Source organism: Sus scrofa, chromosome 4, assembly GCF_000003025.6.
Source record: "Sus scrofa isolate TJ Tabasco breed Duroc chromosome 4, Sscrofa11.1, whole genome shotgun sequence".
In the NCBI taxonomy this organism is placed as follows: domain Eukaryota; kingdom Metazoa; phylum Chordata; class Mammalia; order Artiodactyla; family Suidae; genus Sus; species Sus scrofa.
Genome location: NC_010446.5, coordinates 51,536,560 through 51,555,131, shown reverse-complemented (window position 1 = coordinate 51,555,131; position 18,572 = coordinate 51,536,560). Strand labels below are relative to the sequence as shown.

Below are 18,572 nucleotides of genomic sequence, written 5' to 3'. Positions count from 1 at the left end.
TGGCATTGCTGAGTGGGTTAAGGATCCAGTGTTGCCGTGAGCTGTGATGTAGGTTACAGAGCAGCTCGGATCCCGTGTTGCTGTGGCTGTGGTGTAGGCTGGTGGCTACAGCTCTGCTTAGACCCCTAGCATGGGAACCTCCATATGCTATGGGAGCAGCCCAAGAAATGACAAAAAGACAAAAATAAATAAAATAAAATGGGTCATATATAAGTGGGTCTTGTTTTTTAATTCAATCTAGCTGTCACTAGAAGAATCCATTAAAATTTACAGTATACTGTACAGCACAGGGAACTATATCCAATCTCTTGGGATAGAACATGATGGAAGATAGTATAGGAAAAAGAATGTATATGTATGTATGGCTGGGTCACATGCTGTACAGCAGAAATTGACACACCTGTAAATCAACTATAATTTAACTTTTAAAAAATGTAAAAAGCTCCTACCCTGAAAAAAGTAAGAACAAAAACAACAAAAATTTACTGTAATCATTGATGAAGGATCCATCCTTGCTGTGAGCTGTGGTATAGGTTGCAGATTCAGCTCGGATCCCATGTTGCTGTGGCTGTGGTGTAGGCCAGCAGCTAAAGCTCAGATTTGATCCCTAACCTGGAAACTTCCATAAAAAGACAAAAAAAAAAAAAAAGAGAGAGAATTATAACAGCAGTTTTTGTATTTGACAGTTTTCTTTTAGTACTATCTCCTAGCCTTCTTAGCTTTGAATATAAAGTCAGCATTAATTAAATCCCTGATTTCTTGTATGTCTGCACCATTTTTCTTTGGCTACTTTCAAGGATTTATCTTTACTTTTGGTTTTCAACAGTTTGGTTATATTGTACTTAAGGATAATTTCTCTGAGGATTTTAAATCTATAAATTTATGTATTTACTTGATTTGGGAATTTTTGCATGTCATTACTTCAAATATTTTTCTGTCTCATTCTCTTTCCTCTTTGTTCAAATTCCATTTAAACCTTTTGATATGTCCCATAGTTCCATAAGGCTCTGTACATTTTATTAACTTTTTTCTCTATATTCATCATATTGGCTAATTCCACTGAACTATCTTCAAATTAACATATTCTTTCTTTTATCACTTCATTCAGTGTTAAGTTCAGCCAGTCACATTTTACTTCAGACATACTATTTTTCAGTTGTAAATTTTTCTTTTTAAAAAATAATTTTTATTTCTCTGTTAAATTTTTTCATTCATGATAAACATTTTTATATCATTGAGGATAGTTATGATCACTGTTGTAAAGTTCTTACCTGCCTATTTGAATATTTGATTGCCTTTTCTCTTGGAAATAGGTCATATTTTACTGGTTCTTCTCTTGGGAGTAGTTTTTAATTTTGTCCTAGACCATGTGAATGTTCTGTTGTGGAAACTCTAGATGCTGCTATAGGCCTCCAAAAACTGTTACTATTTCTGCTGTAGCACACATTTAACTTGCTTTAACTTAACTGCTGCTTTTTTTTTTTTTTTTTTTTTTTTTTTTAATCCTTTACTGGGTTTCTTGCAGTCTATTTCATACCATCCTCTGAGTCTTCAGACCCAAAAGTCTGGTTTTTCCACTCGAGTTTTAAGACTCCCTACATAGTGCCAACTGTGATGTGTTCTTAGGCTAAAAGCCATAAAGCAGAAATAATCCATACTGATCATTTTTCTTTTTTTTTCCTTTTTTACTTTTTTTTTAATTATAGTTGGATTACAATGTTTCTTCAGTTTCTGTTGTACAGCAAAATGACCCAATCACACACAGTTCCCTGTGCTATACAGTAGGACGCCATTGCCTATCTATTCCAAATATAACAGTTTGCGTCCAAAAACCCCAAACTGCCTATCTATCCCACTCCCTCCCTCCACCACCTCCCCTCTGGTAATCCTAAGTCTGCTTTCCTTGGCTGTGATCTGTTTCTGTTTTATAGAGAGGGTTATCTGTTCCATATTTTAGATTCCACAAATAAATGATATCATATGGCATTTGTCTTTTTCTTTCTGGCTTACTTCACTTAGTATGAGAATCTCTAGTTCTATCCATGTTGCTGCAAATGCATTAGTTTATCTTTTTATGGCAGAATAATATTCCATCATATATATGTACCATGACTTCTTAATCCATTCATCTGTCAGTGGACATTTAGGTAGTTTCCATATCTTGGCTATTGTGAATAGCACTTCAGTGAACATAGGGGTGCTGTGTGTGTCCTTTTCAATGAAAGTTTTGTCTGGATATATACCCAGGAGTGGGATTGCTGGATCATATGGTAGTTCTATATTTATTTTTCTGAGGTACCTCCATACTGTTTTCCATAGTGGTTGTACCAATTTACATTCCCACCAACAGTGAAGGAGGGTACCCTTTCTCCACACCCTCTCCAGCCTTTGTTATTTGTTAATTTGTTAATGATGGCCATTCTGGCTGGTGTGAGGTGATACCTCATTGTAGTGATCATTTTTACAAGTATCAGCTCTTCTCTAGAATAAGCCTGCTGTTGTTCACTTTACAGGACCCTCAAGTGGTTTTTGTTCGTTGTTATTTTGTTTGTATTTTTTCCCCCAGCTCGTAATTGTAATCTTGAGAAAGTCAGCCTCATAGGAGCTTACCTGTCCATACCAGAAGCTGAATCTCTTGTCTTTAATTCCAAACATACCTAGTTTATAAATCCTTAACCTTGAAAAAAGTTTATAACATTTTAGAAATTGTGAAATTATATTCTCTTATATAGAATTAAACTTTTAACAAACTTTGTTGTTTTTTTATTCTAGACTTCTAATTCTTTAATAGATAATGTTCCTGAGAAAGATCTCAGACCAAAACGAGACACAGACGTGACTTCTGAAAGTGACTGTGGAAACAGAAAAGAATGTAATAGAAAAATTCCTCGAAGATCAAAAATCCCATATTACTCTAAAACTATTCAAACTATTAAGCACCACAGTAAAAACAACAGCAGTTTTATAAGGTACTTCTTTTAGTTCTAGAAATTCAAATAAGGCACACAGACAAAAGTTAATACTGATAGCTTCTTCCTTAAAGCTAACTCATGATGATATATCTTTACTTCTTTAATGTCAAAGATTTGACTTTTCTGCCTTGCTGGCTCTGATTTAGTCATTACTTTCATATATATTTACATAAAAGGATCTCTTTCTTTGTGCTAGATTGTCATTACCTAGGTTGTGAAAAATAGTTGTAAGTATTGTACATTTCTTTGGGTCATTTCCTGTGTTTATTTCTTTGCAGTTATAATCGTAAAATGAAACAACCTTTCTTTAAAGAATTATATGTAAGATCATCTTTAGTGAACAATAACATATTAGAAGAAGCAGAAGAGCAGAAGACTGAAATAATAAAAGTAAACAGTGGTAACTCGGAAGATGCCACTTACCGGGTATGATTTAAGGCATTAAGAAAACTTGAATGTGAATAATCATACTTTCGGAGGTTTTTCTTGGCTGCACCTGTGGCATATGGAAGTTCCCTGGTTAGGGATGGGACATAACAGTGACAATGCCAGATCTTTAACCTGCTGTTAAAGAATAATTCTTTATATTCTGAATAATCTTAGTTGTTTTTGTTTTTGTTTTTCTTTTTACTTCAGCACATGCAGCATATGGAAGTTCCTAGGCCAAGGGATCAAGTTGGAGCTGCAGCTAGGGCCTGCGCCATAGTCAAAGCCACACCGGATCTGGGTCACATCGGCAACTTGCGCCACAGTTTGCAGCAATTCAGAATCATTAACCCACTGAGTGAGGCCAAGGTTCAAATCCACATCCTCACAGAGACTGTATTGGGTCCTTAACCCACTAAGCCGCATCACACTCCGTAATCTTAATTTTATTTTATTTTATTTTTTTATTTATTTATTTTTTTGCCATTTCTTGGGCCGCTTCCGTGGCATATAGAGGATCCAAGGCTAGGGGTCTAATCAGAGCTGTATGCGCTGGCCTACGCCAGAGCCACAGCAACTCAGGATCCAAGCCACATCTGTAACCTACACCACAGCTCACGACAACACTGGATCCTTAACCCACTGAGCAAGGCCAGGGATCGAACCCGCAACCTCCAACCTCACGGCGGTTCCTAGTCAGATTCATTAACCACTGAGCCATGAAGGGAACTCCAATCTTAATTTTAAATAAAAAGTTAGTCCCATAAAAATAATGCATGTTTTTATGAGCAAAAAAATTTTGGATAATTATATCGGGATGATGAGATTGGATAATTTTTCCCTTACTGATTCCCTGATTTTGTGTAAGTATAACTATTTTTATAATTTTTAAAGGAATTAAAATTACTTATTTAATATTTCAGTAAAATCTTTTTGTTATATGCATGTGGAGGAGAAAGCAGATCTACATTTTCAAATTCTTCCTAAAGGAGTGGTTCCTAACTTTTGAGTCTCAGACTCTTTTAAATAGCTAAGGAAATCTCCTGGTCTTCTCAGATAAACTTTCTTAGAGAAAATTATAAAGTGTGTATAATTTCAGGGTTTTCATAGATTCACCTGAAACCCAATTTTGGATCCACTGATTCCAGATTGAGAGGCATTCAGGAATTTTTAAATTCCTCAATAATTTCCGTAATTGTTTTCATGTTGTTAAAGATTTTTAGTACATATTGATTTATTCTTTATTTCTCATTAACTTACCCTTATTTTACCTTTTAACTTTTGATTGTAATGTGTACTATTCTTACAATAATAAATAATTTTTAAAATGTTTCACACCCTTCATGCTATTGGTTTCCTCCTCTTTTTCTCAAGTATAAAGCCCTTAATATTTAGAAAACTAATAATAATTATCATTATGGCAATAATAATAGTAGCTAATACTTACTGAGTGGTTTATATGTGCCAACCATTGTTCTGTATAATTTGTTTAATTCACCACAGCCCTTTGAATTAGATGCTATTATTCCCATATGATGAATGATAAAATTGAGGTAGTAAGAGGTTAGGTAACTTCCAAGTTCACATAACAATATTGGTTTCTTTTAGGCACTTGTTGATCAGCTAGACCAAGAGAGAGAGAAGAGATGGAAAGCTGAACAAGCTGAAAAGAAACTTATGGATTATATTGATGAGCTGCATAAACATGCAAATGAAAAAAAAGATATTCATAGCCTGGCTCTTCTTACTACAGATAGGTAAGGGGAAAGTCTATAAACCTAAAGATACTTTACAGCTGAACTGGGAACTGGAATGCCTTAGTTTAAACCAGCTATTGAGTTCCCATCGTGGCTCAGTGGTAAACGAATCCGACCAGGAACAATGCTGTTGCAGGTTCGATCCCTGGCCTTGCTCAGTGGGTTGAGGATCCGGCGTTGCCATGAGCTGTGGTGTAGGTTGCAGACGCGGCTTGGATCCCACCTTTCTGTGGCTCTGGTGTAGGCTGGCGGCTACAGCTCCAATTAGACCCCTAGCCTGGGAACCTCCATATGCCACAGGTATGGCCCTAAAAAGAAAAAAAAAAAAAAAAAAAACAGTATGTGGTATTGATTGAAATTGAACTAATTTTATGTAAAGATTCAGTGTTTTATTAGCTTTTTCCATAAATGAAGGATTTGGAGTATTAGATTGAGCCCTCCAGCTGCGAGATGTCAGATCAATAAATATTACAAGTGAAGAATAGCAAGAACCTGGAGAAGGTATTGACAGCCTTTTTCTATATAGGACAGGGATCAGCACAGTTTTCCTTTAGGTTTTCTGGTTCATATTTAGTCTCTGTGTCACATATTCTTTTTTTTAAGGGCCACACCTACAGCATATGGAGGTTCCCAGGCTAGGGGTCGAGCTGTAGTCGCCGGCCTACACCACAGCCACAGCAATGTGGGACACGAGCCAAGCCATGTCTGCAGCCTACACCACAGCTCATGGCAATGCCTGATGCTTAACCCACTGAGCAATGCCAGGGATCAAACCTGCATCCTCATGGATCCTAGTCGGGTTTGTTAACCACTGAGCCATGAAGGGAACTGCTATGTCATGTATTCTTAACAAAAGACTTTGGTTCCAGGTTTCTTGAGTTCAGGTTTCTTGTTTGTTTGTTTTTAATTCAGTGAATTTTATTATGTTTATAGTTGTACAACCATCATCACAATCTAATTTTAGAACATTTCCATCCCAAACCCCCAGTCCATCCCTCCCTCCCAGGGTGTCTCCTTTGTTAACCATAAGTTTTTCAAAGTCTGTGGGTCTTTTTCTCTGTTTGGCAAATAAATTCATTATATCCTTTTTTTACATTCCACATATAGATGATAGCATATGATGTTTGTGTCTCACTGTCTGACTAACCTGACTTACTATGATAGTTTCTAGGTCTATCCATGTTGCTGCAGATGCCATTATTTCATTCCATTTTATGGCTGAGTGATATGTACCACATCTTTATACACTCTGTCGATGGACATTAGGTTTCTTCCATGTCTTGGATAGATACAGTGCCATAATGAACATTGGAGTGCATGTATCCTTTTTTTTTAACTCAATGAATTTATTGTATTTAGTTGTGCAACAATCACAACCCAATTTTAAAGCATTTCCATCCCCAACCCCCAGCCCATCCCCCACCCCAACCTGTCTCTTTTGGAAATCATAAGTTTTTCAAAGCCTATGAGTCAGTAGCTGTTCTGCAAAGAGGTTCGTTGTGTCCTTTTTTTTAGATTCCACATGTAAGTGATAGCATATGATGTTTGTGTCTCACTGTCTGACTGACTTCACTGATAGCATGATAATTTCTAGGTCCATCCATGTTGCTAAAAATGCCGTTATTTCTCTCCTTTTAATGGCTGAGTAATATTCCATTGTGTACATGTACCGCATCTTCTTTATCCATTCCTCTGTCAATGGACATTTAGATTGTTTTCATGTCTTGGCTATTGTATATAGTGCTGCAATGAACATTCAAGTACACATATCTTTTCGAGTCATGGTTTTCTCTGAATAGATGCCCCAGGAGTGGGATTGCTGGATCATATGGTCATTCTTTTTTTTTTTTTTTTTTTTTTGTCTTTTTAGGGCCACACCCAAGGCATATGGAAGTTCAGGCTAGGGGTCGAATTGGAGCTGTAACTGCTGGCTTATGCCACAGCCACAGCAACACAGGATCTGAGCCATGTCTGTGACCTATACCACACTCATGGCAGCACCAGATCCCTGACCCACTGATTGAGGCCATGGATTAAACCCACAACCTCATGGATACTAGTCAGATTTGTTGCCCCTGTGCCACAATGAGAACTCCTATTTTTAGTTTTTTGAGGAATCTCCATACTGTTTTCCATAGTAGTTGCACCATTTTACACTCACACCAACAGTGTAAGAGGGTTCCCTTTTCTCCACACCCTCTCCAGCATTTACTGTTTGTAGACTTTTTGATGATGGCCATTCTGGCTGGTTTAAGGTGGTACCTCATAGTAGTTTTGATTTGCATTTCTCTAATAATGAGTGATGTTGAACATCTTTCATGTGTTTTTTGGCCATCTGTATGTCTTCCTTGGGGAACTGTCTGTTTAGATCTCCCCATTTTTTGACGGGGTTTTTTGTTTTTTCAGTATTGAGCTGCAGGCAGTGTTTATATATTTTGGAGATTAATCCCTTGTTAGTCACTTCATTTGTAATTATCTCCCATTCTTGGGTTTTCTTTTTGTTTTGTTTAGGGTTTCCTTTGCTGGGCAAAAACTTTAAGTTTAATTAGGTCCCATTTGTTTTTGTTGTCTTTACTCTGGTAAGTGAATATGAGAAGATACTACTTTGGTCAGAGTGTGTTCAACCTATGTTTTCCTCCAAGAGTTTTATAGTATCTGGTCCTATATTTAGGTCTTTAATCCATTTTGAGTTTATTTTTGTGTATGGTGTTAGGGAGTATTCTAATTTCATTCTTTTACATGTGGCTGTCCAGTTTTCCCAGCACCACTATTGAAGGGACTGTCTTTTCTCCTTTGTATATTCTTGCCTCCTTTGTCATAGATCAGTTGACCATTAGGTGTGGGCTTTCTGTCCTGTTCCACTGATCTGTATTTCTGTTTTTGTGCCAGTACCATACTGTTTCGATGGCTAGCTTTTAGTATAGTCAGAAGTCAAGGAGCCTGGTTCCTCCAGTTCCATTTTTCTTTTTCAGGATGTCTTTGTCTATTCTGGGTCTTTTATGCTTCCAAACAAACTTTAAAATATTTTGTTCCAGTTCTGTGAAAAATGCCATTGGTAATTTGATAGGGATTGCATTGAATTTGTAGATTGCCTTGGATAATACAGTCATTTTGATAATAATGATTGTTCCAATCCAAGAGCATGGTATATCTTTCCATCTGTTTGTATCATCTTTGATTTCTTGCATCAGCGTCTTACAGTTTTCACAGTATAGCTCTTTTGTCTCTTTAGGTAGCTTTATTCCTGGGATTTTTTTGGTTTTTTGATTCGATGGTAAATGGGATTGTTTTCCTAATTTCTCTTTCTGCTCTTTCATTGTTAGTATGTAGAAATGCAGTTTTCTGTGTATTAATTTGTATCCTACAACTTTATTAAATTTATTGATGAGGTCTTAACAGTTTTCTGGTGAAGTCTTTAGGGTTCTCTAGGTACAGTATCATGTCATCTGCAAATAGCTATAGTTTTACTTCCTCCTTTCCATTTTTGATTCCTTTTATTTCTGTTTCTTCTCTGATTGCCGTGACTAGGAATTCCAAAACTATGTTGAATAGTAGTGGCAAGAGTGAACATCCTTGTCTTCTTCCTGATCTTAGCAGAAATTCTTTCAGCTTCTCACCATTGAGAGTGATGTTAGCTGTGGGTTTGTCACATATGGCTTTTATTATGTTGAGATAGGTTCCCTCTATGCCCACTTTCTGGAGGATTTTTATCAGAAATACATGTTGGATTTTGTCAGAAGTTTTTTCTGCATCTATGCGTCTGTTGAGAGGATCATATGGTTTTTATTCTTCACTTTGTTGATGTGGTGTATCACATTGATTGATTTGTGGACATTGAAAAATCTTTGCATCCCCGGGATTAATCCCACTTGATCAGGGTGTATGATCCTTTTAATGTCTTGCTGTATCTGGTTTGCTATTATTTTGTTGAGGATTTTTGCATCTATGTTGATCAGTGATATTGGCCTGTAACTTTCCTTTTTTGTGTGGTGTCTTTGTCTGGTTCTGCTATCAGGGTGATGATGGCCTCATAGAATGAGTTTGGGAGTGTTCCTTCCTCTGCAGGTCTTTGGCATAGTTTCAGAAGGATAGGTGTTAACTCTTCTCTAAATTTTTGATAGAATTCGTCTGTGAAGCCATCTGGTCCTGGACTTTTGTTTCAGATATTTTCTCTAGCCCTTTCTCTCTTCTCCTTCTGGCACCCCTGTAATACAGATGTTGGTGCTTTTAACATTGTCCCAGGGTTCTCTTAGACTGTCTTCTTTTCTTTCGATCTTTTTTTTTTTTAATTATTATTTTCTGTTCTGCATCAGTGATTTCCACAAGTCTGTCTTCCACCCCACTTATTTGTCCTTCTGTCTCCTATATTCTGCTATTGGTTCCTTTTAGTGATTTTTTTATTTTATTTATTGTATTTTGCATCTCTGCTTACTTAATCTTTAAATCTTCTATTTCTTTGTTCACAGTGTTTCTTGTAATTTATCAATCTTTGACTACAGTTTATTCCCAAGATCTTGAATCATCTTTACTATCATTAGTCTAAAGTCTTTTTCTTGGAGGTTGGTAATCTCCAGATCACTTACCTATATTTCTGGGTTTTTTTTTTTTTTCTTTCTTCCTTTATCTGAGTCATAATTCTCTGCCTTTTTGTTTCGTATAGATTTTTTGTGTGGTCTCCTTTTTTGCAGGCATGGATGGTAACCTCTCTTGCTTCTGGTGTCTTCCTTGTGGCTGAAGTTGGTACAGGGGCTTGCTGCAGGCTTCCTGATGGGAAGGACTGGTACCTGCCCACTGGAAGGTGGAGCTGATTCTTTTCCTTCTAGTGGGTGGGGCTTTGTCTCTGGGTGTGACTAGAGGCAGCTGTGTGCCTGCAAGGTCTTTAGGCCGCCTTTGTGCTGATGGGTAGGGCTAAGTTCTGGTTTGTTGTTTGGCCTGGCTTCTTAGCCCTGAGGACTGGGGCCAGATTTTCCCAAAATGGCCACTTCCAGGGTAGTTCACACTGATTATTATTCCCAAGACCTTTGCCTCCAGCGTCTTTCCCTGACTACCAGCCACAGTTGCCCCCCTTTCTCCCAGGAGATCCTCCAAGATTGAAGGAAGGTCTGACCCAAATTCCTAAGGAATCTCTGCTTTGCCCTGGGACCCAGTCCATACAAAAGCTTTTGTGCACCTTTCAAGAATTGAGTCTTCTTTTCACCCAGTCCCATGGAGGTCCTGTGCATAGGCCCCACTGGCCCTCAGTGCTAAATGCTCTGGGGGTTTCTCCCAATGCCAGACCTCAAGGCATGGGAACCTGACATAGTGCATAGACTTCTACTCAAGGGTGAGCCTCTGTGGCATTACTTTCCAGTCCGTAGGCTGCCCATACCCCATTTTATCTCTTTTTTTTTTTTTCTGTGTTTTTTAATACAGGTATGTCTTATTCCAATATGTGAAAACACCAGTTTTCTGAAATTACAGTAACTTTTTCCTTCTGTTTCCTATAGGTAATTATTTCTAAAGTTATACTTTTCCTTAAAAGGATAAGTTTTTTCCATAGAGTTCCTTTTGATCTTTATCTCTTCTTATCCTTGAATGAACTCTATGTTTATAAACTTGGTTTTTGCCAACAAATGGGGTTTAGGCAGTTGCTCTTGGTTACATTTCTTACCTGTTTATACAGTAGATAATTCTCTTTCTGTAGTCTTCATTGTTTAGCAAGTTGATGTGCACAGCTCCCAGCCCAATTCCCAGGTTCTTTTAGGTATTTAATTAGTAAAGTGTTGTATTTATGATACGGTATTTTTTACCACCCCTCACTTCCTGATTCTCATTCTTTGTACCCAGGAAAATTACTATAACCAGCATATGTTCTATGAAAACGTCTGTAGTTATACAAGCTGTGATGCATGGTCTGTTACTTGTCAGTCCACCACCACCCACCAATTTCTTGCTTTATATGTTTTGGGAATTGCTGCCCCTGACATAGTAATATGCTGGACAGGGGTAAAGGAACAGAATGAATAAATTAACAGTCTTCTTACTACCTCAGAAAAAACAGCACTCTTGTTTGTAATAGGTGCCTAAGTAGCCAACATGGTTTAATGATGGATTTACAGAGACCATGTGACCCTGAGAAACAGACAGACAATGAAAGGGAACAGAAATATACTTTTTTTTTAATCTAGGAAGATGCAAGGCAAAAGCCTAAGTGTTCTAAAAGCTGTTTCTATTTTAGTTTAGTTTCATTTGCTTTATTATTGAAATTCCTCCCAGATTATGCTCTCTTTTTTAGAGTTGTATGTGAATGAATTTTTGCTTTATTCCGTTTTGTAGGTATGATCTAATAGAATATTAGTTGAAGCTGTGTCTGGGGCTGCTAGCCAGATTCCATTTAAATTGGAAGGCTTTGGGCACGCTTCATCTTCATCCTTTCTTAACCTCTCTGTTTTTGGGCCATGTTTCCCATGTTACATGTTCATCATTACGTTAAAAATTCAGCTTCAGTCTTTTCTGATTCTTTTTTCATCTGTACTTCAACTGTTTGCTTGGGATTAGATCCTCACCAGTCTTCAGACTCCCTTATGTGACCTGGGAGGGACTCTGTATTCCTGAAACCTAATACAGGGTCTGGAATCTAGGTACCATGCAATGAGTGTATCGTATATCAAAAAGTGAATCTTCTGTACTGTGCTTTTAATACCTAATCTGTAAGCTCCCAAATCTTTATCCATTATTCAAACCTCCTTGATTAACAGATTGTTCATCTAGTTATCTACTAAAAATGTCTTGCCTACATTGCTCATGTCTTAAGAATGATACCTCCTTGAAGACAAACAGATGGCCAAAAAACACATGAAAAGAAATTCAGCATCACTCATTATTAGAGAAATGCAAAACAAAACCGCTATGAGGTACCACCTTACACCAGCCAGAACGGCCATCATCAAAAAGTCTACAAACAATAAGGGCTGGAGAGGGTGTGGAGAAAAAGGAACTCTATTACACTGTTGGTGGTAATGTAAAATAGTGCAGCCACCTTGGAAAACAGTATGGAGATTCCTCAGAAAACTAAAAAGAGAGCTACCATTTGATCCAGCAATCCCACTCCTGGGTATCTACCCAGGAAAGACCATGACTTGAAAAGACACATGTACTCCAGTGTTCATTGCGGCACTATTTGCAATAGCCAAGACATGGAAACAACCTAAATGTCCATCAACAGAGGAGTGGCTCAAGAAGATGTGGTGCATATACACAATGGAATATTCCTCAGCCATTAAAAAGAACGAAATACCGGCATTTTTAGCAACATGGGTGGACCTACAAATTTTCATGCTAAGTGAAGTCAGTCAGACAATGAGACACCAACATCATATGCTATCACTTACATGTGGAATCTAAAAAAGACACAATGAACTTCCTTGCAGAACAGCTACTGACTCATAGACTTTGAAAAACTTAGGGTCTGTAAATGAGACAGGTTAGGGGGTGGGAGTATGTACTGAGGGTTTGGGATGGACATACTTTCAAATTTGGTTGTGATGATTGTTGCACACCTATAAATGTAGTAAAATTCATTAAGTAATTTAAAAAAATTTAGACCAAAGGGAAAAAAAAAGATGTTATCAGATAAACAAAAACTAAGAGAACATGACAAAAGTAGACTCCTACTCAACGAAATACTAAAAGGTGTTCTTCTAACAAAGGAAAATGGCCAGAGATAGAAGGTTAGAGATGCAGAAAGCAACTAGGTGCAATGAAAATGGTAAATGTGTGGTTAAACATAAATATTGACTGTATCAAGCAATTTAAAAAAGTAAATAAATAATGATACCTCCTTGGGTCAACTTATCCTGCTCCCTTATTCTGTATTACTTGTCCTAACAAGTGGTGTTACATACAGTCAGCCACTAAAGGAAATTTCAGAATAATTTTTTTACTTCCTTTCTCTTTTTCATACCACATAGCCAGTTGGTATTGATACCTTCTTCATTGTACTTAAAAGGTATTGAACTATCTCCTTTTCTTTTTTTTTTTTTTTTTTTTTTTTTTTTCCCCGTTTTTACAGTCACACCCGCGGCATGTGGAAGTTCCTGGGCTAGGGTCAAATCATAGCTGCAGCTGCAGCCTACACCACAGCCACAGCAACACTGGATCTGAGCTTCATCTGCAACCTGTGCCAGAGCCTGTGGCAATGCTGGATCCTTAACCCACTGAGGCCAGGGATCAAACCCACACCCATACAGAGGCAACATTAGGTTCTTAACCTGCTGAGCCACAATGAGAACTCCTTAACCATCTCCTCTTTATCCCCAAACTGTTTCATTAGTTTAAGCCCTTATCTCTTACTTAGAGGATTGCTCTAATTCTACTGATCTGTAGCTTCTCTGTGCCCTTCCACCATATAGTCCACAGAATAAAGTCCTGTAATCTTTCATATAACATACCAGACTGGGGTTGAGAGTGAACAAAGGAAGACCATTTGGAGACCACTCTTAGAGGGGAGAGGAGACATGGTAAGGACCAGAATTGGAAAAATGACTGTAGTATAGAAGTTGATGGCTATATGGGTTTTTGTCAACTATGGCTTGGAAATTATAGTATATACACATTGAAGTGGCAGCCTAACTCAGAAATTCCTTCATGAGGATGTGTCTTTGCTATTCATTGTCCCCTTTCCAAACACTCAGCTTGTGTTCTGTCATGAACCGTAATATTGGTCTAGAATTGAGCTCCTGAGCCAAGCTGGGTAAACATGTGCCTTAGCCCATGACCACAGTGACTGGTGCATGGAGTAGGCAGCTGAACCAGAGCCTTTTCTAGAGCCCAGTTCTAAGTTGGTTCTTAGTGTTGTCAGAATATGAGTACAGAGATGTTTGTAGCCTTTCCCCTCTCCCTGGCATATGTTATAAAGAAGTCTGCTATAGGAACAGCTGAAACCAGCCTAGAGAGAATCAGAGAGGCAGTGAAGGTGTTCACATCCTTGGTTTCAGTGGTCCCTTGGAATAGTGCCACCCCCACCCTTCTGAATTGATTATACGGGTCAATTCTCCTTTCTTACTTGAACTGGTTAAGAGTTGTCAGTCAAAAGGCTCTAAGTAATACAGAGCTTCAATTGTACTTTGTACAGGGAAATCAGAGTTTAGATTTCACTTATCTTGCATAGCTTTATAAATGCATCTGTGTCCATTCTGCTAGCTATTGAACTCCTTGAAGGCCAGGCTCTGTCTTACTCACCTTGCTTGCCTTTAAGCCCATATCTATATCCAGAACAATGCCTGAAACAAATAAGATGTTTTGTAATGTTTTGCTATTGAATAGTAAAGTTCACATAAGATAAAGTTTCAGTAATTTATGTTTTCCCTTTTGGCACAATGCTAGTCTCAGGAATAGGGGAAAGGCATACTGTTTTTCAGCCATTTTTTTGTCTAATGAGAATTTGGAACACACTCATATCTTCCTCTACTGTAACCTTTAACATTTATACAGTTTTTATCATTCTTCATGTGTAATATATTTAAAGCCACATTTGATTTATGCTTTAGGTTAAAGGAAATTATTTTTAAAGAGAGAAATTCCAAACTACAGCTCGAAATTATGGTTCACAGACTTCAAAATGAAATTAAAAAACTAACTATTGAATTAATTAAAACAAGAGATCAGCAAGAGGATCACATTAGACACTTAAGAACCCTGGAAAAAGCATTAGAAAAAATGGAGAGGCAAAAAGGGCAACAACAAGCAGCACAGGTATTTTTCTCTTAATTTATCAGTCCCAGGAATTAACACATTCATAGCTTCTATCCTGAATCAAATTATGTCATTATATAATGAACATAAAAAGTGTTAGGCTATATGCAAAAATTAATTTAAAGGTATCAGTAATTTAACTCATGGAATCATTTCTAGAATTAAGCCTGTGACATTCACAAAGCAATTATAAGAGTTGATGGAAACATTGCAGGTTGTTAGGCTTCTGTTTCGCAAGAGCCAATTTTTAAAAATCTCTTTGGGGTACTTGAAGGCTTTTTATATTCATGCTTTCTGAATAGAAATTTCCACTAAGATCTGTGGTGCAAATAAGAGTTGCTTGTTTGATGCTTCTAAGACTACACTTTATATGACCACAGCATTATTAATTTAATAAATTTTGAAAATAAATGTATTCACTAAGTCCTCTTGTTTAGAAGGTGCTTTTCTTTGGGGAATTGACATTAAAATAGAAGCAGAGGGAGTTCTCATTGTGGCTCAGTGAGTTAAGGACCCAATGGAGTCTCCATGAGGATGTGGTTTGATCCCTGGCCTTGTTCAGTGAGTTAAGGATCCCACGTTGCTGAAAGCCAAGGCATACATCATAGATGTGCCTCAGATCCAGTATTGCTATGGCTGTGGCTCCAATTCAGCCCCTATCCAGGGAACTTCCATATCCCACAGGTGCAGCCATAAAAAGAAAAAAGGGGGAAGTCCCCATTGTGGCTCAGTGGACACAAACTAACTAGTATCCATGAGGATGTGGGTTCAATCCCTGGCCCCGCTCAGTGGGTTAAGCATTTGTTGTTGCTATGAGCTGTGGTGTAGGTTACAGACATGGCTTTGATCTGATGTTGCCGTGGCTTGTGGCATAGGCCAGCTGCACCTCTGATTTGACCTCTAGCCTGGGATCTTCCATATGCCACACCTGCGGCCCTAAAAAAAATGAAATGATGAAATGAGAAGCAGGGAAGATTATTATCTAAATACTGTAATTGTATGTATTTTACTCAGATGAGACTTATCCAAGAGGTAGAACTCAAAGCTGCAGCTGCTGATAGAGAAATAAACTTACTTAGAACTTCTCTTCATCAAGAAAAGGAACAGGTACAACAACTTCATGAGCTTCTTGCATTGAAAGAACAAGAATACAGGTAATGAAATCTGTATGTATCAAGAAAATATGCATGTTTAACAATAGAAAAGTTACTTGGTTCTCTTCCCACGCCCCTAAGACTAGCAGTGACTGAGCAGTGGTGAAGTGTGACAGAATTATACATGTTTATGTAGGTTTAGAATCAATCTTACAGTAAGAACTAGTAGCTTAAAAGTAAATCAGTGACTTTCTTGAGGTTGAGATATGGGCTCATAACAATGAAGCTCATGTTGCATTTCTCCAAGCCCAATCAAAAGCTCAATGCAGAGAAAATTGTTTTAATTGACTTCCAAGTAACTACTTGTTAAATCATCAGTATTTTTTATTCCTTTGAAGCAGGGCTCAACAAACTTTTTCTGTGAAGGTCCAAATAGAAAATATTTCAGGCTTTGCAGGTCATGCCTAACTATGTCTTCATAGCACAGAAGTAGCCATAGTCAGTAGGTAAATGAATGAGTGTAGCTGTGTTCAAATAAATATTTATTTCCCCACAAGGAGAGCAGGCCAGATTTAGTCTGTGGGCTGTAGTTTGCCAACCCCCGTTTTTGGGGGTCTACAGTAATTTTAACACATTCAGCTAATTAATTATCTGCTTACTTCCCTACCAATTGAATTGTATGATTATTGTGGGTTAATTATGTTTATTCTCAGACCTGTTTTGGTTTTGTCCTTACACAAATTCGATTTTAATGTATACATTAAATTCTGATGCTCTGGGGAAAATTGTCGCCTTATGTGTGGGCAGGACAATTATATCCAGCCACTTGTGATAGAACATGAGGGAAGATAATATGAGAAAAGAGTGTATATATATGCATTTGCTGTACAGCAGAAATTGACAGAACATTGTAAATCAACTGTAATAAAAAAAATAAAGACAAAAAGATTTTGGGGAAATAATCACAAAAATCTAAAAATGGCCACTTAGTTTCCTTTTCAGGTATCTTTTAACTTGTTCTAATTTAAAGAAACCAAAACGGGAAATTGGATTTTGTATTAATTATAGGTTTGGTTTATTGAAGAAAAACAGTGGAGAACTCTGAAGAGTGGTCTCCCATTTAAATAAAAAACCAGGAGTTCCCTTTGCAGTTCAAGTGGGTTAAGAAACTAGTACCTATGAGGATTTGGGTTAGATCCCTGGCCTTGCTCAGTGAGTTAAGGATCTGGCATTGTTGCAGGGTGGAGCGTAGATTGAAGATGTGGCTCAGATCTGGTGTTGCTATGGCTGTGGTGTAGGCTGGCAGCCGCAGCTCTGATTCGACCCCTAGCCTGGAAACTTCTATAAGCCGCAGGTGTGGCCGTAAAAAGAAAAGAAAAAGAAAAAAAATTTAAATTAAAAAAAGTAAAAATAAAACCTGGTCCTATATCAAAAGATTGGTGAACAGTTTCACACCGTAACTGATGTTTTCAGTTAACCAACCACTAGTACTGTATTTGTTATATGTCAAAGACTCAACCAAAGTAGAATATGCAGTGAGGCAGAATCTTGACTCCCATGAATGCATAGGATGAATACATGGAATGATTCTGAACTATCTCAGTGAAGTTAAGATTTGGCATACTGCTCTTAACCCCATCACCACCGAATACACAATCAAATAGAACTCATTTCTGTATCTACCACCCCGTGCCTCATTTTCTGTGTTTGAAAGTGAGGGGCTGATCTTTAACAATGGGGACTATAGAATATTTAATAACTATTTAAAGACCTTTAAAGTTTTTTTTTCCAGGTAAACAATATCCTGTGATTTTTATTTGTTTTTCATTCTAGGAAAGACCTTGAAACACGGGAGTTTTTAAGTGAAGCTGAGTTCCAGGAAGCCTTATCTAAAGAAATTGCTAAAGAAGACAGAAAACATGAGCAAGCTATAAAAGAATACCAAGACAAAATTGATGCATTGAATCAACAGTATCTGGATTTAGAAAATGAATTCCGTATTGCTTTAACTGTTGAAGCCAGAAGATTTAAAGATGTAAGAATGGGCATCTAGCTTTTTATTGAAAACAATCAGCAAGATATGGTTTGATAAGAGGACTACATTTTAGAATTCTAGCTCTCTTTACATATTGGCTATATGGTCTTAAACAAAAACTTAAATTCTTAGAACTTTATTTCTTCACATAAATAATAACTAATCTTCAGTGCTTTTGCCAAAGCTAAGTAAAAGTATAAATGAGCAGGTAAAGAGAGCCCTTAAATAGAAATTGGGAAATCTGAATTTCTTCTGTTACCATAGAGCAGGGATTGGCAAACTAAAGTCTCTGGGCTATATTTGGCCCACTACCTATTTCTCTAAGTAGAGGTTGATTAAAACTGAACCATGCTCACTTGTTTACATATAGTATCTGTGGCTGCTCTTGCAAATGTTACAGTAGCAAGAGTTGAGTCCTGAAAAACACAAACACATAATGCCTGGCTGGCCTTCAAAGCCAGTTTTCTGTGATTTTTATTCTTTTGCTAAAACACTGGTCTAAAAATGAACGAAATAAGCTGTTTCCAGAAACAGATTATTTTCTAAATATTTGGAG

General features: G+C 37.4%; 1 protein-coding gene across 7 annotated transcripts in view; it reads left to right on the top strand.

The window, feature by feature from the left end:
• The window catches only part of LRRCC1 (leucine rich repeat and coiled-coil centrosomal protein 1), a 45,566-nt gene that overhangs the window by 15,478 nt on the left and 11,516 nt on the right, over nucleotides 1-18,572 (top strand). For all 7 annotated transcript variants that reach the window (XM_021089164.1, XM_021089162.1, XM_021089163.1 and 4 more), the window contains 6 exons: nucleotides 2,773-2,969; nucleotides 3,251-3,398; nucleotides 5,007-5,155; nucleotides 14,683-14,887; nucleotides 15,902-16,041; nucleotides 17,815-18,016. In XM_021089164.1, coding sequence (XP_020944823.1) covers nucleotides 2,773-2,969; nucleotides 3,251-3,398; nucleotides 5,007-5,155; nucleotides 14,683-14,887; nucleotides 15,902-16,041; nucleotides 17,815-18,016 — 1,041 coding nt within the window. The remainder of the gene's footprint in view (nucleotides 1-2,772; nucleotides 2,970-3,250; nucleotides 3,399-5,006; nucleotides 5,156-14,682; nucleotides 14,888-15,901; nucleotides 16,042-17,814; nucleotides 18,017-18,572) is intronic.